The sequence below is a fragment of the Sus scrofa genome, chromosome 5, assembly GCF_000003025.6.
Source record: "Sus scrofa isolate TJ Tabasco breed Duroc chromosome 5, Sscrofa11.1, whole genome shotgun sequence".
NCBI lineage: Eukaryota > Metazoa > Chordata > Mammalia > Artiodactyla > Suidae > Sus > Sus scrofa.
This window is the reverse complement of record NC_010447.5, coordinates 21,701,638-21,712,144: the sequence shown is the minus strand read 5'-3', so window position 1 is coordinate 21,712,144 and position 10,507 is coordinate 21,701,638. Positions and strand designations below refer to the sequence as shown.

Genomic DNA, 10,507 nt, shown 5'->3' with positions numbered 1-10,507 from the left:
TTGGAAGTTCCCGTCGTGGCGCAGTGGTTAACAAATCCAACTAGGAACCATGAGGTAGCGGGTTCGATCCCTGCCCTTGCTCAGTGGGTTAACGATCCGGCGTTGCCATGAGCTGTGGTGTAGGTGGCAGACGCGGCTCGGATCCCATGTTGCTGTGGCTCTGGCATAGGCTGGCAGCTACAGCTCCGATTGGACCCCTAGCCTGGGAACCTCCACATGCCGCAGGAGCGGCCCAAGAAATGGCAAAAAGACAAGAAAAAAGAAAAAACTAAGGCTTTCAAATTCCCACCTAGAAGTGAAGATAAAGCTCTAGAGTCCAAAATTAAGAATATTGGGAGTTCCCATTGTGGCTCAGAGGTAACGAACCCAACTAGGATCCATGAGGATGCATGTTTGATCCCTAGTTTCGCTCAGTGGGTTAAGGATCCAGCGTTGCCATGAGCTGTGGTGTAGGTTGTAGACGTGGTTCCAATTCTGAGTTGCCATGGCTGTGGTGTAAACCAGCAGCTGAAGCTCCAGTTCAACCCCTAGCTTGGGAACTTCCATATGCCACAGATGCAGCCCTAAAAGCAAAAAAAAAAAAAAAAAAAAAAAAAAAAATCTTAGAAAAAATTAAGGATATTGGAGGAGTATAATTAGGTCTATATGGGCAGTGTTTGGTCTTTGCTGTGGCTGCCCAGCACCCTAAGGTTGGGTTCTTTTAAGAGGTGCATTATGATTTCCCTATTAAATGTATGAAAGGGAATTTGGAGAACCTTACAAACTACAGGTCCCAGGATATCTGATCTTTGGCTACCAGCAAAGAGCCTGTGTGGTGCCGCGGTGCTTCCTGGGAGATGCAGTTTCCCGGGCATTGAAACCTGGGCTTCTTACTAGCTAGCAGCGCACCTTTCTTTTTGAAGGCTCGAACCCATCTAGACTGCCATGCGCGAGCCTGAGGGCCTCGGTGCACCACGTCGGGCTCTGTCCTTGCTTCTAGCCACTCCTATTCCTCGGCTGACCCCTGGTGGTCACGTGGAACTGCTCGCCACGCAAGTCTGGGTCCTGCAATCCGCTGGGGTCCTCGCTGCCTGAGAGCCGCTCCTACGCTGCCTGTTCGCGCGAGAGTTTGGAGGGGCGGGTTTGGGGTCGGTCTCTAGGGTGGGATTCTTACCGCAGCGCATCTGGGCCCTGATTAGGCAGGCGTCCACTTAGGGTCGGAAAAGCTGGCTCAGGCAGTCGCTGGGGCACCCCGTGTCTAGAAAGTGCAGGAGCGCTCTGGAGAAGCTTGGACAGCCCCGCGCTCCCGCAGCCAGGTGCTAGGTTTGAGAGCAAAAGTGAGAGTCCGGCTGTATTCCAGCGCCTGGGCCACCGCGGCGGCCCTGGGAGCAGAGGTGGGACGGACGCGAGTGGCAGTGAGGGTCGGGGTTGGACTGGAGCGAAAGCAATGGCGGGGTCTTTAGAAAGGGGGCTGGTCCGTACAGGGAATAGTCTATAGGCTGGAGGTGGGATGCAGCAGTCTTTGATGCTGGCTTCAAATAGGCCCTAGTTATTGAATGCTTTTTCTTGCCAGCCAGCCACCTCGCTACCTCCTGGCCAGAATCAGCTACTCCTTGCCAGCAGCTCCTCTGCTTGTCGTCCTTGCCTGATCGCCAGCCACAGACCCATAGCCGTCATCCACATAGCCCTATGAATCGTAGGCAGCCGAAGCTTAAGTACCAACATCTAAGGCCTCACTTGCCCACGTAGTGTCTGGGGCTAAGCCCCAAGTCCCGAGTTTGCGCTCTTTACCCACCGCCCCCGGGGATTCCGGTTGCTCGAACGCCGGAACAGAGGAGCTCCTTTGTGTCCGGGCCATTTCCTGGAAAGTGGAGCCAGATCACACTGAGCCCTTTGTAGGCCTTGGGAGGGGAGGTGGGGGGGGGGTGGTCGGAGGACGGGGAGAAATGGAGCTGTCTCCTCACACCTATGCTTTATTCCATTCCAAACCCAGGTGGAGCAACCCCATTGCGCTAAAGATGAAAGGCTGGGGTTGGCTGGCCCTGCTTCTAGGGGCCCTGCTGGGAACTGCCTGGGCTCGAAGGAGCCAAGATCTACACTGTGGAGGTAAAGGCACAAAAGAAGAAATGGGAGGAAGGGAGGTGGGGATGATAGAGCCTTGGGAGGGCAAGGAATCCAAGGCCCGAGAAAAGGATGAGTGGAAATCCCTGGGTTGATTCCTTTCTCCCCCTCTCCCTCCACTTGCACCAGCTTGCAGGGCTCTGGTGGATGAACTAGAGTGGGAAATTGCTCAGGTGGATCCCAAGAAGACCATTCAGATGGGCTCTTTCCGAATCAATCCAGATGGCAGCCAGTCAGTGGTGGAGGTAACTGTGACTATTCCCCCGAATAAAATAACTCACTCTAACTTTGAAGGAGAAACTCAACTAATTAAGAAGGACCATAGTTTGATAGAAATGAAGAAAACATTGACCCACAGAGGCATCTAAAAGATTGGGCTGTCTCATTTGGAGGAGGTTGAAGGTTTATACCCTTATGCATTTGCCTCCTGGCTCCAAACCTAATAATTTTTTTTTGGTATAGAAGTTTTAGCAGAGAGGGAACCTTGACCAACCCCCTTCTCCACATCCTTAATCTTTATGACTTGTGTTTTTACTATGGCAGCATACATAAAAACATTTGGGGGGGGCGGGGAAACTTATCCTTATATTTAGGAAATTTACTTTAGTTGAAATATAACACACAGACACAAAGCTGTATCTAGTGAGCACTTGAGAAAGGTTAAGGTCATGAATGCTTGTGAAATGCTTTAACAGTTGTTATCCTCAAAGCCTATGCTACCTCTCAGTGTTCTTTCTTAAGGGTAGGTATTAGTCTCATTTTCATACAAAAAAGAAAGTCAGTACCTTACAGCCCTAAGAATTAAAGGAATTCAAAGGAAGAGAACGTGTAGTTAATTAGGGTTAGTCAAAGAGGTTGTTTTATAATTTGGAGCTAATGACACCTATGTTACGTTTTAGGCTTGTATAATGAGGTAAAATAGTTTCACATATTTGAAAATACTTTGGAACTGTACAAATCATACTGTTTTTAAATTAGGACAGCCTTTTTAGAATAGATTGGTTGGGCTAGATTTGGAAGGAAAAGTAAGGACACAAATTACTAATGTACAGAGGTAGAAGAATGTGACCCAAGGCTGAGGACATTTCTAGGTGCCTTATGCTCGCTCAGAGGCCCACCTCACAGAGCTGCTAGAGGAGGTATGTGACCGGATGAAGGAGTATGGGGAACAGATTGATCCTTCCACCCACCGCAAGAACTACGTGCGTGTAGTGGGCCGGAATGGAGAGTCCAATGAACTGGACCTACAGGGCATCCGAATTGATTCAGACATCAGCGGCACCCTCAAGTTCGCGGTGAGCTATGGGAGTGGGTATCGGGTTCTTAGAAATTAGGGGAGTTACTGGAGAGCCCAAGTGGAAAGCTGGGTTAATGCCCTTGTCCTTTTCGGAGGTGGAGACCAGAGGCTTTCTTTGCTGTCCTCTCTCATTCATTTCTCCCTTGGGTTGACAGTGTGAGAGCATTGTGGAGGAATATGAGGATGAACTCATTGAATTCTTTTCCCGTGAGGCTGACAACGTTAAAGACAAACTTTGTAGTAAGCGAACAGGTAAGCTACACCCACTTTATCTCCTGTCCTCACAGCCCTCTGGAACCTTCTCCATCCTCCAATGTTAGATCAAGAGTTGGCTTCCATTACTTATGGCGTTAGGACTTGGGTTGTTCCTCTCCATTCTCTCTTCCTGTCAGCTTTGACTGTTTGTGCCTTTCTCACCTGATCTACAGGTGAGAGGATAGTGGGACTGTTCTGTCATTTAAAGCATATGCTCTGAAAAATGGTGGTTGGTGTGCGTCAGTTTGTTTGAGGGTATTTTCTTCCTTTTCTTTTTTGGCTGCACCCACAGCATATAGAAGTTCCTGGGCCAGGAATCAAATCTGAGCAGCAACTGAGACCAATGCCACAGCTGTAGCAACATCAGATCCTTAACATGCTGTGCCACAGCAGGAACTCCTGGGGGTATTTTCTTGTTAGTGGCATATATTGATATGAGAGTGGTATTTTCTTTGAAACTGTTATGTGCTATTTGCAGATCTGTGTGACCATGCCCTGCACATATCGCATGATGAGCTATGAACCACTGGAGCGACCCACATTGACAGGCTTGATGGATCACCCCCAGGAGGGGAAGAGGGTGGCAATGCCTTTTATATTATGTTTTTACTGAAATGAACTGAAAAAAAAAAAAAAAGAAAAGAAACCAGAAGTATGAACTGTGTTGTCTTTTCATGCCCAGAATCAGCCCTTACATTATGCTCGAAAATAGAAGATTCCAGACAGGAAAAAAAGGGAAAGAAAAGCTTTGAGAATGGTCAGTCGTAAAGGTAGGAGGAGCCTGAAGCTTTCATTCTTTTTTAGAGTCTAATTAAAAGTGTGGTATAGGCTGGCAGCTGTAGCTCTGATTCAACTCCTAGCCTGGGAACCTCCATATGTCAAGGATGCGGCCCTAAAAGGCAAAAAAAAAAAAGGAAAGACAAAAACAAGAAAAGCTGTATCAGAGTTCCCCTTGTGGTTCAGTGGTAGCAAATCCAGCTAGTATCCATGAGGATTCAGGTTCGATCCCTGGTCTCACTCAGTGAATTAAATATCTAGCATTGCCATGAGCTGTGGTATAGGTCACATAAGAGGCTTGGATCCTGAGTTGCTGTGGCTGTGGCTGGCAGCTGTAGCTCCAGTTCAGCTCGTAGCCTGGGAACTTCCATATCACACGTGTGGCCCTAAAAACCAAAAAAAAAAAAAAAAAAAAAAAAGAGAGAGCGAAATGCTGTATATTGTCAAATCAGTTTTCTAGTCCAGCTGTTACTAACTTTTTACTTCCATGATGCATGTGAATAATGTTCACGTTTCATAGCCCTGTGGGTATACCCAGGATTCTGTCCTTTACCTGCTTAGTGCCTAAAAAGTTTACTCTCCCACCAGAAAGCTTATTAGAAATGTAAATGAGAGTTCTCTTACAGGGAACCTGAAACTGTTTTTAAAATTTGCAAAAAAAAAAAAACCAAGTTATTTACAAGTGTTTTATTTTTTTGGCCACGCCTATGGCATGGGGAAATTCCTGGGCCAGGGATCTAACCCGCCTTCAGCAGTGACCCAAGCCACAGCAGTGACAATACCAGATCCTTAACCCCTAGGCCACCAGGGAACTCCTACATAAATGATAAATAAAACATTTAATATTAATAACAATTTTTTTTTTTTTTTTTTTTAGGGCTGCATCCATAGCATATGGAGGTTCCCAGGCTAGGGGTCCAATTGGAGCTGTAGCCACTAGCCTTTGCCACAGCAACGCCAGATCTGAGCCACGTCTGCGACCTATACCACAGCTCACAGCAACACCGGATCCTTAACCCACTGAGCAAGGCCAGGGATCGAACCCACAACCTCATGGTTCCTAGTCGGATTTGAGCATGATGGGAACGCCAAGATTTTTTTTTTCCTTTGCCCAAAACTGTCTGAGTTTCTATTCAGCACTGGTGAACAGAGGCCAAGTTTCAGCAACAAGTCCAAGAGTCTTTGCCACTGGGATGCAGGCATGTGTCTTCCATAGAGAAGAGTGGATAATGTCATCCTTGACATGATCTTCAGAAGGTCAGGAGGATATACTTTGCATATATTTTAGTTCGTATTACAGGTTAGCACAAGGAACCCATGAACTTAATTGAAACCTTTCTGGAGGCTCACTGTAACAAATTATTCTATCCCAATAGTTGGTAGAGCCTATCTGGTTACACCTTAACTTTCAGATGCCTTCTAAATAAGCTTATCAGTAAAATGTTAGAATTTAAAGAAACATTCCCGTGACTGGGAGGTTTTTTTTGTTTGTTTTTTTTGGGGGGGGGGTATTGTGTTTTAGGGCCGCACTTGTGGCATATGGAGGTTCCCAGGCTAGGGGTTGAACTGGAGCTACAGCTGTCGGCCTACACCACAGCCACATCAGATCCAAGCCATGTCTGCGACCTACACTACAGCTCACAGCAATGCCAGATCCTTAACCCACTGAATGATGCCAGGGATTGAACTTGCAACCTCATGGTTACTAGTTAGATGTGCTTCCGCTGCACCACGATGGGAACGCCCCCCAATGACTGTTAAATGAGATCCAGGTGTCACAGGAAAATTGTGTATGTGAAAATGCAGCCCTTTAAAAAATAAGTTTTAGAGGATTTTTTGCTTTTGTAAAAAGGATTCAGAGCAGAAACAAGATTCCTTTAAATACAGGGCAGAGATGAACAGCAAGGGAAAAAGAAATAGTATATGTTAAGTAGCCATAACAAGCACAACACATACTTATTTAATCTTTACAGCTTTAAAAAATACCACATGTTGGAGTTCCCGTCGTGGCACAGTGGTTAACAAATCTGATTAGGAGCCATGAGGTTGCGGGTTCCACCCCTGGCCTTGCTCAGTGGGTTAAGGATCTGGTGTTGCCGTGAGCTGTGGTGTAGGTCACACACAGCTCAGATCCCGCCTTGCTGTGGCTCTGGCATAGACCGAGGTCTACAGCTCCAATTAGACCCCTAGCCTGGGAATCTCTGTATGCCATGGGAAGCGGCCCTAGAAAAGGAAAAAAAAAAAAAAAGACACACACACACACACACACACACACACACACACACACTACTAGATGTTACTCCCAATTACGGATGAAGAAACCAAGCTCAAGGGTGGGCAGGGGAGCCACACACACACACACACACACACACACACACACACACACACACACACACACACACACACACACACACACTACTAGATGTTACTCCCAATACGGAAAAAAACCAACAACACACACACACACACACACACACACACACACACACACACACACACACACACCACACACACACACACACACACACACACACACACACACACACTACTAGATGTTACTCCCAATTACGGATGAAGAAACCAAGCTCAAGGGTGGGCAGGGGAGCCAAAGCTTCATCTTATCCCTAGACCAGTGGAGTCTCCAGGTAGTTCCCAGAGGCTATATAAAATGGTACTTTGTTTGAAAATTACCTTCAAGTTTGAACACATGCCCCTCTGAGTCTAAAAATATACAGTGAAAAAGCACTATATCCTCTTTTCAGCCATTTTTCCAGACTGATTATTCTTTTTTTTTCTTTTAGGGCTCTACCTGCAACATATGGAAGTTCTGGGGCTAGGGGTCGAATCAGAGCTGCAGTTACCAGCCTGTGCCACAGCCACAGCAACTCAGGATCCTTAACCCACTGAGTGGGGCCAGATATCAAACCTGTATCTTCGTGGATACTAATCAGGTTTCTAACCCATTGAGCCACAGTGGGAACTCCTAACTATCCCTTTTAAGAAGCAATTTCTGCCTGCCTGGTCATTTTATTTTATTTTATATTGCTTTTTAGGACTGCACCCATGACATATGGAGGTTCCCAGGCTAGGGGTCTAATCAGAGCTGTAGCTGGTGGCCTTTGCCACAGCAACCTGGGATCCAAGCCACGTCTTCGATCCTAACCACAGCTCACGGCAACACTGGATCCTTAAGCCACTGAGAGAGACCAGGGATCGAACCCACATTCTCATGGTTCCTAGTTGGATTCCTTTCCACTGTGCCACAATGGGACCTCCCTCCCCACCCCGGTCATTTTAGATGCTAAATGTTTGTCTCTCCTACATTTATTACCTGTTTTTTGGAAGGGTCATCATTCATCATGTATTTCAGGAATGAGTGTACAAAGGTTTGACAGGATGAATAAGACTATAATTCCTTATCTTTTAAAATATCTTTAAATATAGCAACACACAGAGCTAATGTGCCCAAGAAACAACAATAACTCAAAGTCCCCTTCCTGAATTGCAGCTGACAGTTTATAGTCATCACCATATAGATAATACACCTTAGAAGTTAAAACAGGAGTTTCCATCATGGCGCAGTGGAAACGAATCCAACTAGGAACCATGAGGATGCAGGTTCAATCCCTGGCCTTTCTCAGTGGGTTAAGGATCCAGCATTGCTGTGAGTTGTGGTATAGGTCCAGATGCAGCTTGGATCCTACTTTGCTGTGGCTGTGGTGTAGGCTGGACGGCTACAGCTCCGAATAGACCCCTAGCCTTGGAACCTCCATATGCCACGGGTTCAGCCCTAAAAAAAAAAGAAGTTAAAACACAATTTCTGGACTGAGGCCAACCTAGGTCTGAATTCAAGCAATGCCAATTACAAGCTACAGTCCTGAGCAGGACACTTTTTTTTTTTTGGCTTTTTGGGGCTGCACCTGCGGCATATGGAGTTTCCTAGGCTAGGGGTTGAATCAGAGCTGCAGCCACCGTCCTGTGCCACAGCCATAGCAACTCAGGATCTGAGCCTTGTCTGTGACCTACACCACAGCTCACAGCAATGCTGGATCCTTAATCCTCTGAGCAAGGCCAGGGATCGAACCTTCATCCTCATGGATACTTACTTGTTGGGTTCCTTATTGGCTGAGCCACACGGGGAACTCCCTGAGCAGGATACTTTAAACCTTGGTTTCCTCCTCTGTAGAGATATTACTGTTACCTACCTTCCTTAGAGTTGTGAGGATTAACTCACGTAATGTGTGTACCACATTTACCTAGTATCTGGAAATAGTAAATATTCAATGCCTTTTAGTTATTACCCTTTAAATAAAGGAATTTGGTTTACTGATGCGAGTTTAAGTTTAGGCTGCATTCTCCTGTTTATCCTTGGCCACCAGGGGGCACCATTGCCTCTGTCCATTTTTAAGAGGTCATTTCAAGGTCAAGATGACCTCAATCCTCAGCCCTCTCCCCTTTGCTCGCTCCAGTTCTCAGGCACTTAGTTGTATTTAGACCTAGGGCTAATTTGGCTGCTTTATTCATGCTAATCCTTCTCCCTTAACTTTCCCCCTGACCTCCCCAGGTCCCAGTCATGGTCAAGGAAAGACTCTAAGCCAGCTCCTGGGAGATACCATTTAGTCCTTTTGAACTCCCTGGTCTTTCCCATTGGCCTTATAGCAGTGGATATCAGGACTGAACAACTTCAAAACAAATCATAAAGTCCTCATGACACAGGCTTCAGGACACTGTAAACATTATGGTTCCCCACCCTTCCTCCAAATGCCAGCGCTCCAAACTAAGTTACCCTTATGGTCACTCAATAATTATCCCTTTGGTAGCCTCATCCTGAGAATGCCTCCTGTTCTCTTGGAGCACTGGCGTTCAGTCCTCTAGTATGCTGGCTAGTCTCTGTGGATAATTAACCAGAGAGAAGAAACCAGGTCAGACTCTTCCAGAGTTAGGAGGAAAACTTCTGTGAGATGCTAAATTGGGAGCAGATATTGATCAGTGGAGCTTTGAAGTCACCGAATTGATAGCTGAGGTCAGTCCTCTGAGGCACTGCTGGGCTCTTCTTTATGAAGTTCTTTGCTAAGACCTACCTCACCTCCAAGCCAGAGGTGCATTGGTTGGTAGGTGTAACGCTGAGTACCAGGAAACTTGGGAAGAGAAAATGGCATTCTTTCTCTTTTTTCCAAGTCCAAGCTATAAACGAGGTTCTTTATAAACTGGGTCTATCTAAACCTGGCTTAGATGGTACTGAGACCTCTGAACTTTGATACTGCTGTGTGAGGAGATAAAAGAACTGTTCACTTGGGGCTGGGGTTTGTAGATAAAGTGCCTTAGTCCTTGGGTCAGTTCCCCCCTGCCCTCAGGTCAATGACAATGAAAGGCCTGGGGAGGTAGAAAGGTCCTAAGTTCTTGTCTACCGAGAGGAATTAGTTAAGAATGATATGAAAGCAGTTTCCATCGTGGCGCAGTGGAAAAGAATCTGACTAGAAACCATGAAGTTGTGGATTCAATCCCTAGCCTTGCTCAGTGGATTAAGGATCTGGCATTGCCCTGAACTGTGGTATAGGTCACATATGTGGCTGGGATCCCGTGTCATGTGGCTGTGGCATAGGCTGGCGGCTCTAGCTTTGATTCAACCACAGACCTGGAAACCTCCGTATGCCTCGGGTGTAGCTCTAAAAAGCAGAGGAAGAAAAAGATAATGAAAGGTCATTTTAGTGCTATGGTTCATTTATAACGGTCTCTGGGGAGCATGATAAAAAGTGTATAGAAGACAGCCAAATAGGTGTAAAGGTCCGGAGGTCCTATGGGAGTGACAGCAGTGATGTGACAAAAAGGGAGGTGATGAAGTTCCATTGTGGCACAGCAGAATAAAGATCCAGTTTGTCACTGCTGTGGCACGTGTTCATCCCTGGCCCAGGAAATCAGGCTGCAGGCCTTGGCCAAAGGGGGGGGGGTGAGGTGATTTTTGTTGCGGGTTGGTTTTTGACGCCTCAACTTTTTTTTTTATAGTCACACCTGTGGGTTATGGAAGTTCCTGGGCTAGGGGTGGAATCAGAACTGCAGCTGCTGGCCACAGCAATGTTG

The 10,507-nt window shown here is 46.6% G+C and overlaps 1 protein-coding gene across 3 annotated transcripts; it reads left to right on the top strand.

Annotated features, from left to right (window-relative positions):
- On the top strand, positions 853-4,311 carry CNPY2 (canopy FGF signaling regulator 2). Of its 3 annotated transcripts, none has more exons than NM_001185068.1 (6): positions 853-1,373; positions 1,973-2,085; positions 2,230-2,345; positions 3,192-3,395; positions 3,553-3,649; positions 4,131-4,311. In NM_001185068.1, the coding sequence occupies exons 2-6, from the start codon at positions 1,998-2,000 to the stop codon at positions 4,172-4,174; spliced, it is 549 nt and encodes a 182-aa protein (NP_001171997.1). In that variant the 5' UTR covers positions 853-1,373; positions 1,973-1,997; the 3' UTR covers positions 4,175-4,311. The 3 variants fall into 3 exon arrangements, with proteins under 3 accessions (NP_001171997.1, XP_005655643.1, XP_020946556.1); XM_005655586.3 differs by having other exon boundaries at positions 854-1,127; positions 4,131-4,304; XM_021090897.1 differs by having other exon boundaries at positions 1,365-1,874; positions 4,131-4,304.

What these genes read in the sequence shown, in the direction of transcription:
- CNPY2 (NM_001185068.1), top strand. Translation starts at nt 1,998, where the DNA reads ATGAAAGGCTGGGGTTGGCTGGCCCTGCTTCTAGGGGCCCTGCTGGGA. An exon ending in GCAGCCAGTCAGTGGTGGAG is followed by an intron (nt 2,346 to 3,191) that starts GTAACTGTGACT and finishes GGACATTTCTAG; the next exon opens with GTGCCTTATGCTCGCTCAGA. An exon ending in ACTTTGTAGTAAGCGAACAG is followed by an intron (nt 3,650 to 4,130) that starts GTAAGCTACACC and finishes TGCTATTTGCAG; the next exon opens with ATCTGTGTGACCATGCCCTG.